This window comes from Danio rerio, chromosome 16 (genome assembly GCF_049306965.1).
Source record: "Danio rerio strain Tuebingen ecotype United States chromosome 16, GRCz12tu, whole genome shotgun sequence".
Lineage (NCBI taxonomy): Eukaryota > Metazoa > Chordata > Actinopteri > Cypriniformes > Danionidae > Danio > Danio rerio.
Window position 1 is genome coordinate 6,022,761 of NC_133191.1, and position 22,240 is coordinate 6,045,000.

The 22,240-nt window shown below is 33.2% G+C and overlaps 1 protein-coding gene across 42 annotated transcripts in view; it reads right to left on the bottom strand.

Moving 5' to 3' along the window:
• The window catches only part of trak1a (trafficking protein, kinesin binding 1a), a 118,486-nt gene that overhangs the window by 11,407 nt on the left and 84,839 nt on the right, over positions 1 to 22,240 (bottom strand). For all 42 annotated transcript variants that reach the window (XR_012391927.1, XR_012391929.1, XR_012391930.1 and 39 more), the window contains 10 exons: positions 21,457 to 21,557; positions 20,622 to 20,730; positions 18,050 to 18,128; positions 14,790 to 14,920; positions 14,573 to 14,647; positions 14,098 to 14,235; positions 12,450 to 12,526; positions 10,406 to 10,639; positions 8,133 to 8,446; positions 2,464 to 2,751 (listed from right to left, as the gene is read on the bottom strand). Coding sequence is in view for 19 of the 42 variants with exons in the window: in XM_073925753.1 (XP_073781854.1) it covers positions 2,464 to 2,751; positions 8,133 to 8,446; positions 10,406 to 10,639; positions 12,450 to 12,526; positions 14,098 to 14,235; positions 14,573 to 14,647; positions 14,790 to 14,920; positions 18,050 to 18,128; positions 20,622 to 20,730; positions 21,457 to 21,557 (1,546 nt within the window). In the remaining 23 variants the exon portion in view is untranslated. The remainder of the gene's footprint in view (positions 1 to 2,463; positions 2,752 to 8,132; positions 8,447 to 10,405; positions 10,640 to 12,449; positions 12,527 to 14,097; positions 14,236 to 14,572; positions 14,648 to 14,789; positions 14,921 to 18,049; positions 18,129 to 20,621; positions 20,731 to 21,456; positions 21,558 to 22,240) is intronic.

Sequence of the window (22,240 nt, forward strand, 5' to 3'; positions counted from 1 at the left end):
CGAGTGTGTTCACTCACATGACTAAGACTCACACCTCCTATGTGTTTTTAATAGATCACGGTAACATGAGTCTTAAACACACAAAACTCATGCTGTTGGGACTCCGGGATATGTTTGTTAAACGTGCAGTTCAGTATCAGTCTGCACAATCACAGCCCTCGGGTTTAAATCTCACACACAGGTTTATCAGGGGACGATTTGGCTTCATGTGCGTGTGGAGAGAGACTGGAGTACAATAAATGCTGTTTCCTCCAGAATTAAAGTCTTATAATACAGTGTTCTGGCAGTGCAGGTAAGCGGAGAGATTGAGTGCAGAAGAGTCTTGAATAAAAGATATGTGGAAAAGTCAAGGATGAATTTAACAAGTGCTGAAAATGAGAATTGGGTGTAGAAACTCATGCTTATCATAAGAGTGTAATAAAGGGTGAAAATCATTAATGCCTGTTTAGACCATGGCTATATAATAAATAAATAAATACAGTATATTATACAAAATTTTACATTACTTTTACATGTTATTATTATTATTATTATTAATAGTTATTTAATTACATAATATTGTGTATTTTAATTAACATCCTGATTAAAATATTGTAATGCTATATATATATATATATATATATATATATATATATATATATATATATATATATATATATATATATATATATATATATATTATTTATTTATTTTTTTTTTTAACATGGTAGTGTGTCTTTCCCGCTTTTCATAAAATTAAAAAAAATATATATATATATATTATTATCAAAAGTTATATACAGTTAAAGTAGTACTAAAAATATTTAAAGTTGTTGTATACGACACAGACGAACAAACTCTGCAGGCAGCAAGGTGAAATAACATAAAATAAATAAAAATCAATAATAAATTAAATTAAAATAAATAAAAACTGCATGTAAAATGGTGCAAAAATATATAGAGGTACAAACTCTGAAGGCAAAACGATGCAAATAATAAAATAAGGGTAAATAAAATACACAAAGAGTAAATAAAATAAAACAATAAACAAAAAGACAAACTCTGTCATGCATGCAAAATGGTGCAAATAAAAAAATAATTAAATCAAAACTAAATAAATAAGACTGTATAGGATAAGACTAAAAATAACAATAAACTGAAGTACAGTCTGGCATTGTGGCAAAAGATGCAAAAATAAAATAAAATAAAATAAGACTAAATAAAATAAAATATAATAAAATAAAATAAGACTAAACAGAATAAAATAAAAACTAAATAAACAAAAACAGAATAATATAAATTAAAACATGACTAAAAAATTCAATAGGATCAAATAAAATAGAATAAAATAAAATAAGAGTAGATAAAATAAAATAGAATAAAATTAATTAAAATGACAAAAAAAAAAAAAAATAAGACTAGATAAAAAATGAGGCTATATAAAATCTAATAGAATAAAATAAATTAAAATAACAAAAATTAAAATAGAATAAAAATAAAATAGAATAAAATTAAACTAGATAAAATAAAATAGAATAAAATAAAACATAACTAAATAAAATAAAATAGAATAAAATTAAATATAAATAAATACAATAAAATAGAATACAATACAATAAGACTAAAAAAAATTAAATAGAATAAAATAGAATAGAATAAAATAAAATAAGACTAAGTAAAATAAAATAAAATTAAATGGAATAGAATAAAATAAAATAAGACTAGGTAAAATAAAATAAATTAGAATAGAATAAAATAAAATAAGAATAAATAGAATAGAATAGAATAAAACAAGACTAAATAAAATAAAAGAGAACAAAACAAAACAGAATAGAATAAAACAAGACTAAATAAAATAAAATAGAATAAAATAAAAAAGAATAGAATAAAATAAGACTAAATAAAATAAATATAAATAAATAATATAATAAATAAAATTAAAATAAAACAAATTAATTAATTAAAATAGAATAAAATAAAATAAAATTCGATTAAACAAAATAAAATAGAAAAAAAATTATTAATACATGACAAAAAATAAAATAGATTAAAATAAAAAAAAAAACTAAATAAAACAAATCAGAATAAAATAAAACAAATCAGGACTAAATAAAATAGAAATATAATAAAATAGAACAAAGTACAAACTTTGGCATGCAGGCAACAAATTGCAACAAAACAAAAACAAAACAAAACAAAAACAAAAAGCCTTTGTGTATTCTAGAGTTTCCATGACCACAATTCTCATTTTACAGCACGAGTCTCCAGAGAGGTGATTGAAAGCCAGAATGACAGTAAATGAGTTGTAAAAAAATTATTATACTCAATATGGCGTCAGTCTTCAGTGATGAGGTAGTGGCGTGGTATGTGTGTGTGTCTGCAGCTGAACCAGCTCATCCTACCCTCTCTCACACACACACACACAAAACAACTGAGGCTTATGGCGGTCCGCAGGGGGAGTGGGGGGTTACGAGGGTCTCTCACCAGATGAACCCTCCTCCTGCGCAGGGCTCTGCTGGTCCTCCTGCTCTGGATTGCCTCGGGAGCGTCTGGCAGCCGGAGAGCAGGGTAGAGAGCTGATGCATGAGGAAGAGATGGAGGATTGGGAATGCTGTCCTGGCTCGTCTTCCTCCAGGTCTGTGAACTGGTACACCTCCTCCAGCTCCAGCTCCAGCGGACGGAAGCCCTTGGTCACGACGCCCGGCCGGGGGTCCAGAAGACCCCCCAGGTGAGGCTGAGCCAGCTGCTGCCACGCGTGAAGAGTGGCTGACCCTGGAGGAGAGAAAAACACATGTAAGAAAACTAAACCTAGATAAATATTTCAGAAAACTAAGATATTTATCAAGGAGGTCAGGAGAAAACAAAATAAACAAAAGACTGGACTAAATATTGGACAGTATTATGTTTATTTACCATCCCATACATGTCCACCCTGTATATGACTTCATAACGAGCTGATTTGGAATGATAATTATCGTGAAAAGTACTACTGAAGTAAACTTGAACTGAATATTAGTTTGGACTGAGGATAGATCAGTGTCTGTTCTAGTTGAAAAGTAATCTGACAATATTTAAACATTTAAAAAATAATTGTGGTGGTGAATCGTGAAACTTTTTTGACTAAAAGTTCTCAAGAAAACGAAATGGGCAAAAAATGAATTATAAAATAAAAAAATTAGATAAAATAGAATCAAATATAATAAAGTAAGACAAAATAAAATAGAATAAAACAAAAGGAAAAATAAAATAAGACAAAATAAAATAATTCCCAGAGATGGGTTGCGGCTGGAAGGGCATCCGCTGCATAAAAATGTGCTGGATAAGTTGGCGGTTCATTCCGCTGTGGCGACCCCAGATTAATAAGGGAACTAAGTCAAAAAAAAAGAATGAATGAATGAAAATAAAATAAAATTAAATTTAATTAAATATACAAAAATAAAATAAGACAAAATAAAATAAATTAGAAAAAAATATAAGCAAATAAAGATAGAATAAAAGACAAAATAAAATAAAATAGAACAAAATATAAGCAAATAAAGATAGAATAAAATAAAAGACAAAATAAAATAAAATAGAACAAAACATAAGCAAATAAAGATACAATAAAATAAAAGACAAAATGAAATAAAATAGAACAAAACATAAGCAAATAAAGATTGAATAAAATAAAAGACAAAATAAAAAAAATAGGAATAAATAAAATAAGACTAAATAAAATAGAATAAAATAAAATAGAAAAAAATAAAATAGGAATAAATAAAATAAAGTAGAAAAAAATAAGATTAGATAAAATAAAATAAAATAAGAAAAACTAAAATAGAATAGAATAAAATAAGCCTAAATAAAATAAAATTAAACTGAATAAAAATATATAATAAAACAAAACTAAATAAAATAAAATAAGACTAAATAAATTAGGAATGAAGGAAACGAAGATAAGTGCTGTTCTGGATGAGTGTGTGTTAATATTTGAATTCAGTAAAGTAATGTAAATTCTGATTATATTGCGGGAAAATAATCAACAAAGGACTGTAAGAAATATTTAGAGAATAACAATACAATTTTAACTCTCAGATCCTAATTAAAATTATTTATCCTAATAATAAAATTATTATAAGAAGTATTATTATTGTTGTTGTTGTTTATTAGTTGCATTTTAGGGATAAAATTTAAAGAGATTAACCAACATAATAATATAATATAATATAATATAATATAATATAATATAATATAATATAATATAATATAATATAATATAACATGCTAAACATATGTTTAGCAGATACACATTTGCCAGGATTCAAGATCATAAGTTAATATATTCTAATAAATTAATAGTATTAATACTATTAAATTATATTTAAAAAATTACTAATAAATATTTACCCATGAAAATGGCTGGAAGCTAGATTTAAAGGGCTAGTTCACCCAAAAAGGACAATTTACTCACTATGTACTGTCTATTAAGTGGTTAAAATTCTTCTGTTCAACACGAAAGAAGATATTTTGAAGAAAGCCGAAAACCTGTAACCATTCACTTTCATAGTAGGAAAAAAAATACTATGGAAGTCAAGGGTTACAGGTTTCCAACATTCTTCGAAATATCTTTTTTGTGTTTGACAAAAGAAAGAAACTCAAGTAAGTTTTGAACAAGGCAAGGGTGAGTAAATGATGAATGACAGATTTATCAGTTTTGGGCGAATCTCTTTAATAGTAACACAATAATAATAATTATAATAATAATGATAATATACTTGTAAAAAGTGAAATATTAATAAATGTTAAATAATTAGTAAATATAAAATATTTCAAAAGCATTAACTTAATTAAACATTGTTGTCAATATGCAAAACTATGCAGCGCTTAGCTTTTATTAATGTATTAGTAAATGTTGTTCAATGCACCCGTATGTTTGTTTATTAATGAAGTAATATTAATAAACACTGTAAAAAATATACTGATCATTGTTAATGTTATTTAAAATATCTATTAATGTTAACCAATGGAGCTCATGATACTGATTATTACCAGAGCTGTAACATTATTTAATGGTTATTTGACAGATTAAAGCAAAGAAAGAGAAAAGAAAGAGAGGGAAATGAATAGTTCTGTTTATTAGAGAGCTAAAACACACTAAAAGACAAGGTATGGAAAATGGAAAGATGAGAAAATTAAATAATTCACACACATAAATTAAAACTGACAGGAAAGATGTTGACAAGAAATAAACCAGAGGTGAAAAGGGGACGGTTTAACGTAGAACTCACCCAAAACTAATAACTCATGTTGGTCCAAATCTGTATGACTCCTTTTGCTTTTGTGAACCTAACTAAATTATTTTTTTTGTACATATTATAGTAGGTCAGTGATAACCCGAAATTATTCACAGTAGATCAACAGAAGAAAGACAGTCATACAGGTTTGGAAATATATTAATGTAAATGAATGATGAGAGAATCTAAACATCCCTTAACATAAGCTCATGTATCAGACGGTTTGCTTTTTAAAGGGACAGTTCACCCTATAACTCGTTATTTACCCACTCTCAAGTGATTCTAAACCATTATGAGTTTCTTTCTTCTGTTGAACACAAAAGAAGATTTTTAGAAGAAAGCTGAAAACCGGTAACCATTGACTTCCAAGTCACATGGAAGTCAATGGTTACAGGTTTCCAACATTTTTCAAAATATCTACTTTTGTGTTTTACAGAAGAAAGAAACTCATACAGGTGTGAAAAGTAAATGATGGCTGAACTTTCATTTTGGGTGAACTGTCCCTTTAAATCACAGTTTGGTTTTTCTATTTGGGTATAACCAGCAGGGGGCGCTAGTACATTGCCACTGTAACCATGCTGCTACTGATTTATCAACTAACATTACATAAAAATGTTGGCAGTGCTCAAAATTAAAGCAATATTTATTAATTGATCATGAAAAAGTGAAGTGAAACTAAAGTGAACGATCTGAATGCTTCAAAACTTTTAGTGCATCGATAATATACATAAACAGAGTAAAGTGCATTGTGGGTTGCTTTTGTGCACTAAATATATAAAGCGCTTGGAAAAATAAATATTTGAAAAGTATTTAAAACGAGTCCTCTATTTTATTAAGGCTGAATTTATTTGATTACGAAGTGAAAACAGCTGCATTGTGAATCCTAATGATTAAATATTTACTATATAATAACAGATTTTGTTTAATATTCTACATTTAAAAGTGTCAGGCTTTTTCTGTGATGACAAAGCAGACTTTTCAGTCTTCAGTATGACATTATACTTTAGAGATCATTTTTAATAATAATTAGGTGGTTATTATTGCTGATCAATATTATTATTAATAATAATAATACTATTTTCATAATTAACAACTATGATAAATAAAAACAACAACAACAACAACAACAACAATAATGATAAGTATTATTATTATTACATTATTAATTATTATATAATAAACACTACATTATTATATTTTATTAACTGTAATTAAAATAACAATATTTAAATATTTAACAATAATATATTATAAAAAAATATACTATATTATTATTATATATATATATATATATATATATATATATATATATATATATATATATATATATATATATACTGTATATATATATATATATATATATATATATATATATATATATATATATATATATATATATATATATATATTTTAATTAAATATTGTCATGATGACAGTAAGTAATATTTTCCTACATATTTTTCAACACACTTCTATACTGCTTAAAGTGACATTTAAAGGCTTAACTAGGTTAATTAGGTTAACTAGGCAGGCTAGAGTAATTAGGCAAGTTATTGTATAATGATGGTTTGTTGAAGACAGTCAAAAAAATACTTTAGCTTAGCTTAAAGGGGCTGATAACTTTGACCCTAAAATGGTTTATAAAAAATTAAAAACTGCTTTCATTCTAGCCGAAATAAAACAAATAAGACTTTCTCGAGAAGAAAAAATATTATCAGACATACTGTGAAAATTTCCTTGCTCTGTTAAAATAATTTAAGATATATAATATATTATAATAATTCAAAGGCTAGTAATTCTGACTGCAACTGTACACTAAATATTTATTTTTCTAATAAATCTTTAATGACAGTTAAATGCATCCTTGCCCCAATATTTTTATCGGCAGGGTGTTGTTGTTTCTAAATATATATACATATATGTTTGTCTTAGCATATTAGAATAATTTCTGAAGGATCACTTGATCCAGAACTGCCTGCTGAATACAGCTTTGACATGACAGAAATGCAAAACATTTTATGACATAATGAAAAAAATAACTAAAAACTATAGTAAAATAATTCACAATAAAACTGTTTTTACTCTATTTTTTTAAATATACAGTTGACGTCAAAATTATTCACCCCCTGTAAAATTTTTATTATTTTTCAACTATTTATACATTTTCTTCTGGAGAAAGTCTTTTTTTTTTTTTTTTTTTAGTTTAGCTGAATAAAAGTAGTTTTTAAAACAAATTTAAGCTCAATATAATTAGCCTAAATATTACTTCATATGATTTTTTCCAACACATTTCTAAGCAAAATAGTTTTTAATAACTAATTTCTAATAACTGAATTCTTTTATCTTTGCCATGATGACAGCACATATTTTACTAATTTTTTTTTTCATGATACTAGTATTCAGCTTAAAGTCACATTTAGATGTTTAACTAGGTTAACTGTGCAAGTTATGATAATTAGGCAAGTCATTATATAACAGTGTTTTATTCTGTAGACAATAGAAAAAAAAAAGAGTGCTTAAGGTGGCGAATAATATTGAGCTTAAAATTGTTTAAAAAAATTAGAAACTGCTTTTATTCTAGCCAAAATAAAACAAATAAGACTTTCTCCAGAAGAAAATATATTATAGGAAATACTGTGAAAAATTCCTTGCTCTGTTAAACATCATTTGTGAAAAATTTACATAAGAAAATTCAAAGGAGGGCGAACAATTTTGACTGTATATCTAATGCGCGGAACACCTAAATCTCAAACCAGCAGCGCGGCTGAGTGTTTCTGAAAAAGAAAGAGTGTTGTGTGTTCACGTCGTCAGCGCTGTGGTGCATGAAGGCCCACAGAGCATCCCAGAATAGGTTGAAGGGTCTGGCTTTTGCTCTTTCACCTTCCAGAGGCTTGACGATCTGCAGTTTCTCGGGCAGGTACGAGCGTGAGCTGTAGATGGAGAACACTGAGTTCAGGCCCAGGGACATGATGCTGTCGGCCGGAGTGAGAGGACCGCCGCCGTCTTCGCTGTCCTCGTAGAACTGGCTTTTGTCTTCAGCCAGGGCGTTGAGTTTGCGCTCTCTCTCCTCCTCGAAGAAGCGCCTCTCGCTCAGGTAATTGTCCCTGCGGAGGGAGAGACGCCGCAGCGCTGCCTGCAGGTCGTGAGAGCCCGGCGTGCCAGGAGTGCCAGGCTTTCTGTTTGAGTCGTTCGAGCTGAAAGAGACAGTAGAGACAATGATTTAAACAACGCAATGTCTCACTTGCTGTAAGGCGACAGAACCTATTGCTTTTACAACATATTAATTAATTACATGTACTTACTATATGGATTAGAACAGTGGTTCCCACACAGTTCACAAGGGGGGGGCGGTAGAGGATAAGTGTTGAGGTAGAATAATAGGGCTGTGCAATTAATCGAAATCCGATTTCGATTTTGGCTTCAAACGATTATAAAAAAGCAATAATCGAGATAAACGATTATTGCATCATATACCGCCCCCTTTCCAGTTGTACACGTGCTGCTCTTAAAAGGCACGCACACGCAGTCAGAAGCATGCGGCCGGTCAGTATTCGCTCTCATTCGCACACTGAGACGAGCAGAGGAGCGCAGACATCTAAAGTCATCTTAACGTGAGCGCTTTAACGGTCAAATAGGTGTCAAAACGCGGTGTTTAGTGATTATTTATATTAATTCTCATTTGTGTAATAAACGAGTTGAGGATCAAAAGACGTGAAAGAAAAACCATTAAAGAGACAGCGCAAAATATTCCTGCTGCCGCCTGTTGTTATGATTATTAATCAAACATAACGAGAACATCCCTCTGCTCTTGACTGAAGGATTTTTGTAGCTTAAGTGTTTTTCTTACAGTGAAGATGCTTAAAGCAGTTTGTTTAATATTTGTATTCTATTGTATTTGTTTCTCTTTCTATTGTAGGGTGGAAAATAACTGTATGTAAACACTTGAAGTCAGAATTATTAGCCCTCCTGAATATTAGCAACCCTTTTCCTGCCCAATTTCTGTTTCATGGAAAGAAGTTTTTTTTAAACTTATTTCTGAACATAATAGTTTTGATATCTCATTTCTAATTACTGATTTCTTTTATCTTTGCTATGATGACAGTAAATAATATTTTACTAGATATTTTTAAAAATATAACCATTCAGAAAAAAGTGCAGTTCAAAGGCTTAATTAGAGTAATTAGGCAAGTCATTGTATAGCAGTAGTTTCTTCTGCAGACAATCAAAAATATATATTCCTCAAGGGGGCTCATAATATTGACCTTAAATTGGTTTCAAAATATTTAAACCTGCTTATATTCTAGTTACAATAAAACAAATAAGCCTAGAAGAAAAAATATTATAGGAAATACTGTTAAAATTCCTTGTTCTGTTAAACTTAATTTGGGAAATATTTATAAAAAGAAAACTCTCAGGAGCGCTAATCATTTTGACTTATACTGATAATCGTTTTGAATAATCGTGATTACAATTATGACCAAAATAATCGTGATTATTTTTCCCAAAATTGAGCAGCCCTACTATTATATATTTATTTTCAAGTACCAAAAAAAAAAAAAAAATCAAAACATGCTTAAAATTCCGACATAATAGTAAAAATAATTCAAATAAATAAATTTAAATAATTATTTAAATTTTGCTCACTCGCGCAACGTGCTTGTCAACGTGTCGTAAAGGCAAAATCAAAACAAAATCGGCAGAGAAACGTAAATCCAGTGATTCTTCAGAGGCGAAGAAAAAGATTAGACAGTATGACAAAGCCTTCCTAAATTTTGGTTCTATTGAAGGCCAAGACGAGTTAAAACTGATATATTTATATTTTCTATACATATTATATATTAATATTACACAAACACACACATACAGTATATATATATATATAGTACATATGTGTGTGCGTGCGTGTGTATTTATATGGTGGGGGGGCTCCAATGTTTGTATATGTTCATGGGGGGGCCCCAAAGATAAAGGTTGGGAACTACTGGATTAGAATGCAGGTTAGGTTTAGGGTTAGTTGAAAGTAATTACGCATACTTACTTGTAATTACTATAGTAAGTACGTAGAAAACATGTGTAACAAGGACACCTCAAAGTAAAGTGTTACCCAAAGTAGTTAAGCCCGTGGGGTGTGAAATGCCGTTGGATTCTCTTACCCATCCTGAGGAGACTGTGTTTCCAGCAGTAAACTGTTAGTGCGGTTGTCTATCTCCACGCCGTCTCCACCGTACATGCTGGATCTGGGTGTGCTCATACAGCTGGAGCGCCTGGAGTTCATGCTGGATGTCTGATTGGAGCCTGGGATGTTCATGGGCGATGGACCCATGGAGCGCTGCCGGACACTCTGGTTGACGTTACGCACCGTCTCAAACACACGCTTCGGCTGCAACCTGAACACACAAAGTATCAATTTAAGAAATGGTTTCTTAATAAGTAACAGTGTGAACACTAGGCTTTATGATGATGTTGTTGTTTGTCGTTCATTTGAGTATTGGTTTTAGTTTGAGTTTGTATTTTTATCGGTTTAGGCCAGGGGTCACCAATCTCGATTCTGTATGGCTGGTGTCACTGCAGGGTTTAGCTCCAACTTGCCTTAATACACCTTTCTGGATGTTTCAAGCATACCTAGTGTTACGTATTTCTTTAAATAATTAAATGATAATATAAAAATAATATAAATAAATATCTTAAGTAGTGAGGTTTTTGATTGTTTTTGTGTGTGTATTGCGTGTGGTTCTCTTCTCTCCGCCTCTGTCTCCAAATAGGTTTCATCATGCTGCACAGGTGCGGTGAGTCAGGTGCCAGCCAGCACGTGGAGGCCGGCTTATTTGTGGGGACAATTTAAACCGGACTGGAACATCGTTCTAAGAGTCTCCTCTCTCTCAGCTTTAGTTGATTGTTTTGCGGAGTAGAAACTGTGTTTTTTTTTTACTTTGTTATTTTTTACTCGGCTAAACTGTTAAAAGTGATTGCTGAGTGTTGACTTTGAGATATATGGAGAGACGTGTTGTCATGATTACCAGCGATCACTAACCACCAGAGGTCGCTGGAAAACATTTACACTCACAGAACTACAAATCTGCCATGTTATGGACTACAACATCCAGTCATGCCACACACACACACACACACACAACTGGTTCCAAATCCAGACTGATTACACTCACAGCTGAAACTGCTCACACACTGATTATTTGGTCTATTTAAACTCCTCTGTTCAACACACATGTGCTGAGTATTGGTAAGCTGTTGCTGTCCTTACGTAAGCGGTTTTCCCTTGTTTCCTGTTGCCTGTGTTTTTGACTTTTGGACGGATTATCGTGTTTTCACCCTTTTCTGCCTGCCCTGAACCTTTTGCCTGTTTTATTGGATTTCGCTTCTGGATTGCCTACTACACTGTTTATGCTGGTATTTGACCCTTGCCCTGCCATTCTGATAATAAAACTGCATTTGGAACTACCCCGGTTTGCATAGCATCCCTATGCAACATGTGTGCTGAGGAGGGTGCCTTTTTGCAGAAACAGCGAAGCACTTGATGCACGTACAGAATGGGCCTTATTAGGATTTGACCTTGCAACCAGTACAAACTAGAAAGAACAGTGAACACACTTTGCTTCATTGTCTCATTCTGTAGAAACTGTCGTCAGAATGGGCATTATTAGGGTTTGACCTTGTAAGCAGTAAAAACCAGATAAAAAGGTGAACACACTTGACTTCAGTGTCTCACTCTGCAGAAACTGTTGTTGCTGTATGACTGTGACTTTCTTTGCAAAAAATAAAACTTTCAAAAGACATCCCGAGTAAGACTTTGTTTCTTGACCACAGAGAGCGCCTCTTTAAAGAAAATTGCCACTACAGCCACTATGCTGACTCATAGACATTTGTAGCTCCGCCCTTTTTTTGAAAAGAGCACAATTCCATTTGAATTTAAAGCGACAGTCACCAAAACAGCTAAATTAATAGCGAAGCCTTAAAAGGAGCAGTTGCAAAGAGTTATAAAACATTATTTGTGTAGTATTTTGTTCTGAAACGCCACATACACACTCTAGGGACATCAGAGACTTATTTTACATCTTGTAAAAAGGAGCATTATACTTCGGAATAGAGACTAAAGTATCATTTACATTCCTGTGAAAGTGACTAATGCAAATCCACATAACTCATTTAGGATATAAGGAAATGAAACACACAGCAACACACCTCTGCTCCTCCACGTCTGGGTCAGACATCTGAATCTCTTTCCTCATGGTGCCTTCAATTTCAGCAGCTAAGGAGTCCTGTTACACATGGGACACAAACACACCATTACACACGGGAATAACACTGAGAGGCTAGGAAAACTACTATTACACACACATTACATGAATACTAGTGTGCTGCACTTAGGTTTACTTTATACAAGCTATTTTTTCTGTGTGAAAAATGTACCTAAAATAATAAGCTTAATTTAAAATAAGATTTTTTTTGTGAATTGGCTTTAAAGAGTCATATGATAAAGTACAAAATTAAATATGAAAATATTTAATATTTAAAATGCAAACTTTAAAAAAAGTTATGATAATTTAGTTGAATAAAACAATACATAAATAAATTCATCAACGATTAATAATAAATTACACATACACAAGAATGTATCGCTTATAAATTAACTGCAAAAAATTCTATACAAATGCATTGTATGGATGTAGTAGAGTATACACGCACGCACGCACGCACGCGCACACGCACACGCACACGCACACACACACACACACACACACAGTTCTGTCTGATTCTCGAATCAGATTGGCTGATAGCTGTGAGATATTAAAGTAATATCAGCACTCATACAGCCTCCTCACGCTTGTATATTACTCTGCCGACACAAGAGGCAAGCAGAGGGCTACAGTTTGACAAATATTGCAGCCGCTAGACAACATAATGGACTTTTGAGGCTTTTTTGAGAGAATGTACTTGTTTAGATTGCAACTATGCAGTTTATTTACAAGGATAGTGCCCATTTTAAATATTCATAATTTCAGAGATTCAGTGCTTTGGCGGCCGTTAGCCTGTCATACTGAGCAGAGCAAAGACGGTTAATGATGGCGACCGCATAATAAGCCCTTAAGGAATAAAAACAGCATTTTCTCAGCGTAAATTATTTCAAACTACATCTAAACAAATAATTACAGAACAGGTGAGTGACATTAGTCGGTCTCTCTGATGCATTTTTGTAGTGTTGTATTTATACCACAGTAATCTGGTAGTGTTTGCTTTGCTTTGGCTTTTGGGGGTTAATTATTGTTATATCCTGATTGCAACAGAGAAATACTGGGAAATCTCTGTAGACTGATGGCATTTCATGCCGTTCAGCCTTATAATCTTTGAATGTGAGCAAAAATCAGCTGTTTTGTCATGACTTCAGACATTACACTAGAGAATCATTCAAATATTAGCTTTAAAGTGACGTCTGTTAATTAGCAATGGTTTCTGCTGTTCTAACGTCAGCTGCAGATCCGAATGAATGGCGGAAAAAAGTAGCTCCTTTAACAAAAGGGTTTTTAAGACTCTTTGTGTTTCATTTTCTTTTTTATATACACCATTATGTCGTCAAACTGTTGTATAAACGCAATATTTTTTTTTTCAATTATATGCCAAATACTACAAAATAATTATTATTAACAATAATTATTAATTAATAAAATGCATCCTTAAAATCAAGAAAAGAAAAAAAACAATGCATTAGAAAAATCACTCATTTTAATAATATATATTTATATATAATATAATATAAATAATATATATATATTATATTTATGAATAATATATATATTTAATAATATTATCTTTATTAATGTCCGCTTCTCACCATGGGGAAGAGGCCGAGTGAGTGGAATCGTCGTGGTGTGCTGAGAGGCACTGTTTTATTTCTGAAGTTCTTCAGCTCCTCCTGAGCTTCATGAAGCATCTCCATACACTCAGCATATTTATCCTCCAGCTCTCTCAGCTGCACAGAGAGAGACAGAGACGCACTCAGAGAAAAACCGGCAGCTAAAGAAAACAATGCATTACATATGCGATATCTGCACATCTAATATCTAATCAAGCATATTTAATTCTCTGTGTGACTTAAAAACAATTAAGTTGCCCCCGTCCCAAAAAAACTCAAGATTTGTGTTGTTTCAGCTCAATTTAATTAACTCAATTTAATTAACTTTTTTGTGTGAACATATCAAAATTGTGCATCTAAACCAGTGCTTTAAAGGCCAAAGAATAATAACTATTTACTATAATTACCTATTTTATCAGGTGCAGTACAGAATATGAAAATGCTGTTATATTACCTCAGCTGTTAGTGCTCTCTGGGCATCTTTAGCGGCTCCCAGATGCTGTGTGAGCTCTTCATTTTCAAGTGCATACTGAAAATAACAGACATGAAACATGAACCCACAGACATACGTGTGCTTCTTATAAGTGACATTAAAATGGGATAGAAGAAAACAGCGACTCAAAAGTAGGTTTCAGAACTACGTGTTATCAAATGTGCACTGGAGAACTCACAGATTTGGCTTTTTTCTGCAGGTCCACGATCTGAGAGAGCAGGTGTGTGATCTCCTCTTGCTGACGGGAGGCATCTTCTGTTTTCTTGGCTAGTTCCTCCGCAATCGTGGAGATCTGTATGTTAGCATCTCCTAAGGGAAACAGATGGAGTTCATGTGTAAGGCAAGGTTTAGAGCACACAGAACCTGTAGTTAGCAGTATATATACTATTGCACTGATCATAAATAACTGAAAATTGCATATGATAATAATATTATTGGCGCCATAACATTAAACTTCACTGCTGAGGGATGATATATTTTTGTTTTCCAGATACAAAGATAATCCCTGTAGCCATTTTGGTTCCATGATTCAGATTTTTTACAGTTGTTTTTACTGTAAATGCCTGAAATACCACAAGCTAATTGTACATAATATCTGACTTAAATTATTCCCTGTTGACATTTTAGGTTACCCTTCATTTTAAGGTGAGCTTGTTCCAATTTATATATTTATTTAAATTTAAATAAACAACTTAGTGACATAATTACATGTACTCACAATAAGGTTTGATTAGTGTCATATTACTATAGCAAGTATATGGAACATGTGTAACGAACACATTAAATACATTGTTACCTTTTTAAAATTCATTCCAAATGTGACATTTTTTTTCTTAACTGTGTATGTACACCTAAAGGGTTCCTGTTGTGCTCTTTTTACAAGATGCATTGTCTATTTATTATATACTATCACTTAGAATCAGTGTTGGGTAAGTTACTTTAAAAAGTAATGGATTACAAGTTACTGATTACTACTGGAAAATTGTAATCTGATTACATTACTAATTACTTCAAAGTAAAGTAATTAGTAATCTGATTACTTTTTACATGTAGTTACTTTTAAAACATATAAAAATACAAAATAAACTGCAGCTCTTTCAGTAATTTAATATTCACTGAGAAACATTATAATGGGTTGATCACAGCAGCTTGACAAATTGAAAAGATTTCAAAAGATAGTTCACCCAAATCGTAATCTTCACTTAATCCTTTTATCTTTTTTTTTTTTGTTGTTCTTTTGAACACAAAAGAAGACATTTTGAAGAAAACTGGATAACTGTAGCCACTGACATAAAATATGTGAAATCTGGAATATGTGAGAGCGTATCCAGCTACTTGCGGGCCGCTTGCTCATTGCTTCCAATATCAATTGTGCGCAAAAGATGTGATATGTGAACAGCTCCACATGCAGCTACACTTCAGATTTTCAGAAATTACCTTCACTCTCGATCCTGCACACAAATCTAACTTGGTCTGTTTAGGCTGAGTTGGGCGGCTGTGCTTTTGAGCGCCGGTGTCTTTCGTGGTGGCGAGTATTGTCGTAGAATGCATTCAAGTGCTTGAACAAGTTGCTGGTCAAGTTAAAAGCAGTCAAAAGTTTTTTAGAGACATTGGGCTATTTTTTAACAATCTAGGTGCAAAGTCTGAAGCGCAGGGTGCAAAAGCATTAAGGGCATGTCTGAATCCACTTTTGCTATTTTAAGGACGGAAAAATACGCTCTGCACCACGGTGCGTGCGTTATCTCTTTATGAGTTTTGAGTGTGTTTGAGAATAAACCAATCAGAGTCTCATCTCCCATTCCCTTTAAGAGTCAGTTGCATCGAGCCATGGCACATTTGCGATTTACATGGCCGACTTTTAAAATGGAAAAACTGAACCCTTTAGTGAAAAAAACAGTAAAAAGACCATCTGCAGTGAGAATAAAGAATGAGCCTCCTCCATTCAGCCTCTTTACTTTCACTTTCTCTTTCTCTCCTTCTTGGAAAGTGTTGTGCGCACATGCATCCATTTGCCTATATGATTAATTTTGTTTGTTAAGCACAAATATTTGTTTCAAAACTATTTCTAAATTCAGTTCTAATTTCCAGCAAACAAATAAATGAACAATAATAACGAAGTGTGCTCCAAACACACGCCCTATACCCCATACAGTCCAAAATCTGACAGGTGGTCAAATCCAAGATTGTTTTTAATGAAACAAATATAAATATGCATATAATAAATAACATTGCTAATAATAACATTATACAAAAGCAAATTGTCATGAATAAACTGAAAAAAGCCCCCTGAGATGAAGAAGGCATGGAGGTAGTGGTTTATATAATTATGTAGAAAATAATAATTTTTGTAATATTTTAACCCTTTAATTGTTTTTCATTTGTAAGGATATTTGTGTACTGCTGTACATCCTACGTGTAAGGGAGGCGCACAACTAACGCGCTGTCCGCTGGACTTTAGACCTGCTTTCAGCTGGTCTATTGCACAGTCTATTTTAGTTCCTCAAGATAGCAACCCGCCAGCAATGCGCCTCAACACACCTCTTTTCTAGACTGGAATACCCATGAGTACACAAAGTGGTGCCAATGGATTTGCTATTCAAACAAATTGGCTGAAAAAGGAAAAATTAAGCTTGCGCTGGTCTTAAAATAGCAACATGTCTTGCAACTTTGTGCAGCTGGTGTATGATAGGGCCTATAGACTGCAACTCACAGTAATACTTTTGTTTTTATGCACAGTAAAACCAAAGTAATGTCTGTATTTTTACTTGAAGCAAACACTCTTGTCAGCAGCTATTTCAGCTGGAATTCTCCAGCAATTTAAAAGCGCATGCTTATTGCCTGACATTGCAGCTGAAAATGTGATAAAAAAAAAGAAGCAAATATTGTTTTCTACAAACAAAAAAGTAACACAATTACATTGATTATAGTAACTGTAATCAAAATTACACAAACTTAAAATGTAATTTGCTACATTACATATTTGCTACTGCTTTTCCATACAAATGTAATAAGAATACAGTAACGCATTACTGTGAAATGCATTACACCCAACTTTGCTTATAACAAGCCAAGCTGAGCCAAATAACTGAACTGTAAGCATGCTGTGCTGAATAGTACCACACAAAGGGCTTTAGAATAAACCTGTATTAAATTTTCCAGCATTAATATTCATTATCAATTATTAGTTAATTAATTAAAGTTATGAGTAATTAATAAAGCTACAGTAACTAATAATCTTAACTTTTCCAAATTTGATTGCAATGCAATAAATGTGCACCTTTTGTAAAGCTGCTTTAAAACAATTATTCTTGTGAAAAGGCGCTCTACAAATGAAATTGAATTGAATTATTATTTCAAATAAGGTAATGAACAAGTGTAGGAGAGGCTCTAATATCAGTTCACATTCTGAGAGAAGATGATCGTTGGGGATTTACTCACTGAGCTCTTTCACACAGTCATTTACAAGCTGCTGTTCCTTTTCTTCATATGAGATGGTCTCTGTCTCCAAGTGATTTGCCTATAAACACACATAGACAAACACGCATTAAAGAATGATCCTAATATACAATGGCGGCATCATTTTACAAAGCTGTCCTTTAGTTTCAAAGGTCTTGCCAGAAAAACAGCTTTGGTGTTGAAAGAGAAAATGTTTCATGGCATAGAATGTAATATTCTGCAAGCTATAGTGTTGCTGTCTAACCCGGTTACACAAAGACTCTGGGTCAAGTTTACTGGGGAAAATTTGGCCAAGTTGTACAGACACAAACAGAGAAATGTTATACGGCCGTGTCTTTGGATTTGGGTTTAACTTTTGTTGCAGGTATTTCGGAAATGTGTTTTAGTGAGTGGGTGTGGATGATGTTTAGGGAAACAATGTAATTTCACCGGTCTGCTGGGGTCAAATGCCTCCAACCCCCGTCACAACATACACAGTGAGATTTGTTAGTTAGTTAGTCTGTTTATTGCCACTTTAGCTACATCTATTCAGTTGCAAAATCAATATAGATAAGAACCGATGACTGTAAAAAATATGGACGACGCGACAGCCCTTTTTCCCATTGTACGCCTTGAGGGCAAAACGTCTGCTTGACGGGCACAAACTGTCGCAAAAGACTGCTGAAATTGGAGCCTCGACATGCGCAGAAGGACTGTCTGATGGAGCCAGAGTAGGAGCCGCGAAAATGAGCGGAGTCGAGCTTCCAACCAAACGCTTTATGTAAAATCAACCACGCCCCCCGAACTTCTCAGCATGCGTTTGCTGTCATATCAACACAAATGGATGTAATAACGTTAACAAATATGAGGGTTTTATATATTCAATCGCGCCAGCTCCGGACCGCAGCACATAACCTACTCGCGGCGTCGCGGGCTGATTCCGGCTCGCATGCGGCAGCGCCGGCTCGCTCGGCCGCCGCATCTGGCTCGATTGACTCGAGCTGGAATCGGGTAGTGAGTCCAGGCATCCGGAGTAGGTCCAGCAGAGGAAGTCAGTCTGAGCTCTGAGGGGTAAGTCTCCGGCAGGCGAGAATCTAGCCAGAACTGTGTTTTGCTATCTGGGTGGTTAGGCGTGTATCAGCAAACTAATAAAGCCCGAAAAAAGCCTTAAACTTAGCAAATAAACACCAGGATCCACCAGGATCATGTATGTCAGAAACTATAGTTTACTGCTGAACTCATTTTGTCATGGTAAAATAACACAGAAATCGAATAATAACACTTCAGTCTCCTGCCGAAGCTCAGACGCGCTGCTTTGAGAAACTGTCAATCATAGCTGTCAATCACGATGAGACGCCCAGCATTAAATTACTGCTAAAAACAAACTGTTTACAAAAATGAAGATCTGCACCTATTTCAGCACAATAACCAGTGCCTTAATCGGCCAGAACCATCTTTCGGGACATTTTATTGCAAGTGTAATATTTTTTTTATTTGGGCTCAAGTCTCCTTCATTAACACGGAGGAGGCGGGCTTTATGACTTGTACTGCAGCCAGCCCCCAGGGGGCGATCTAACAGCCGAGACCTTCACTCAAACGCAGGCTTGCGGCACACTTCAGTTCACACTTCAATTTTCACAGTATGTCTGATAATATTTTTTCTTCTGGAGAAAGTCTCATTTGTTTCATTTGGGCTAGAATAAAAGCAGTTTTTAATTTTAAAAAAAAACTTTATTATTATTTTTTATTTATTTATTTATTTATTTTTAGGGGTTTTTCACCTTTATTGTGACAGGACAGTAGGGAATTCAGACAGGAAAGCATTGGGAGCAGAGAGAGGGGAAGGATCGGCAAAGGACCTCGAGCCAGGAATCGAACTCAGGTCGCCGTGGGCACGTTGGTGGTATATGTCAGCGCGCAATACCACTAGGCTACTGGCGCCGACTTTATAAATACATTTTTAAAATAAATAAATAAATAAAACATTGTAATGTCAATATTATTAGCCCCTTTAAGCTATATATATATTTTTTTTTTGATAGTCTACAGAACAAACTATCGTTATACAACTTGCCTAATTACACTAACTTGCCTAGTTAACCTAATTAACCTAGTTTCTCTTTACCCTATTTTGTACTTATATATTCTAATTTATGGGTATTGACGTTTTTATTCGACTAAACCCCACAGAAAATGCTCTAAAGTTTATATTGTTTTATTTTATTAATAAAAGTAAGTATTATATAATTACTATGAGTACATATTAACAGAAAGACAAGACACTACACACTTTTTTCCTTTTAAATCTGCATTTAAATATACATTAGATATGTAGTTTCTCTTTGCCCCCATACAGCACTTATATAATTTGTAATCTAAGGCAATAGAAGTTACACTTATTTTACTAAAGCATACAGATAACGCTCCAAAGTCTCTATCTAATGATGAACTTGCGCACATATCTTGCTTGTCTTAGAAATGTGATATGCCTGAAAGCCTGATAAATTTCATTGGATGTGGTTTTGAATAATAATATGCAAAGCGTTTAGTACCTGGCAGAGTTTGTAGGCCTCACCTCTGATCGCAGCACGATGTTTTCTTCTTCCAGGTCTTTGAGTTTCTTCTGCAGTGAATCCAGAGGGAGGTAATTTGGGACCGTGAAGGATGAATCATTTCTGTGAATACTGCAAAAAGAAATCAGAGAGATGAGCTTCCTTTAGTACACTAATCTCATTACTACAAAATAAAAAAGCATTTATTTACTTATTTATTATTATTATTTTATTATTATTATTAGTATGTGTGGTGTTTTGAGTTTATATTGTTTATCTGTGTTAATTTGATTTATGATAGAAACAATCTAATTACTGCTAACTAATGCTGTTGGGTAGGGGAGGGGAGAGAGGACATTAAAAAGATGAATAAAAATGTGTAAACTGATGGTGCTGTTAAATTATTGAAGTAAATAAAATTTATATATAATCATTTTAACATTTCAAACATTTTTTGGAGGGAATAGGCTAATTTTACAACTCCTTTAGAGTTAAACAGTTGAGTTTTATTATTTTTTGAATCCATTCAGCTGATCTCAGAACTTTGCTTCTGTACTATGGCTGTAACAGGGGCAAGGATATTATGCAGTGCCTGAAAATAGTCCCCAGCTACGTAAATTGAAACATGATCACCTGCTTGCAAGCGTTTTAATTTTAATTTTCAGGAAATTTCAAAATTAAAACTCATTTTGAGCAAGATGCTAACGGTCTAATCCGATTCAATGATTTATGCTAAGCTAAGCTAAAAGTGATAAAGTCAGACCCAGAGATTAGCAGAATGGATTTTAAAATGGTAAAACTCAACTGTTTAACTGAGGAGAGTATAAAAAAAAAGTTGAGTGTTTCTTTAAGACTCACGGTGTGGTAGAAGCAGACTCTCCATCACTCTCCTCAGCCGCGCTCGTGTAGAACTGCAGGAGCTCATCCTTCATCAGGAGATCATGACGCAGTTGAGACACCTGTGCACGCACATATTTTAACAATTTATTGAAATCCACATTCAAAATAAAAAAATTTCAAGCACATAGACGTACAGAAAGCTCTTCCCAAAAATACAAACATCGCTTAAATGTTGCGCCCCATACACACGGAGCTTCAGCGTCAACCCTTGACAGAGGGCGTTGAGGCTGACACGATCGTCATGGCAGCGTCAACCAATGAAATTAGTCAGCAATAGGCCACTGTCTGAGCTGGTGTATTTGCATACAGCAGGCTAATTGGCTGACGCTTCTGTCGGCGCCCAGCGGAGACATCAACCCAGTATCGCGTCCAGTCTTGGTAAAGGCATGTTGCCTTTATATATTAAAAAAAACACTTTTCCTTTCGCTAAAAAACTATATTGTAGCATTTAAATACCAAGATAGACATAAAAATATGCTAGATTTTATTTAAGAAGTTGCTGGTTTTCCCAAGAAATGGAGAATCAAAATAAACCAATGCATTGGGTTAAAATAACACATAGTTGGGAAGGTGCTATAATAACCTTTAGTTGGGTTATATGTATGTATATATATATGGGTATTTATATATATATGTATATATATGGGTATTTAAAACCCAACTATTTTTTCAGAGAAGACATTCAATCTTTTGTTTAGCAATTAAAGTCATGGACAGTGTTGTCTTGTTGCTCTTTGGATCA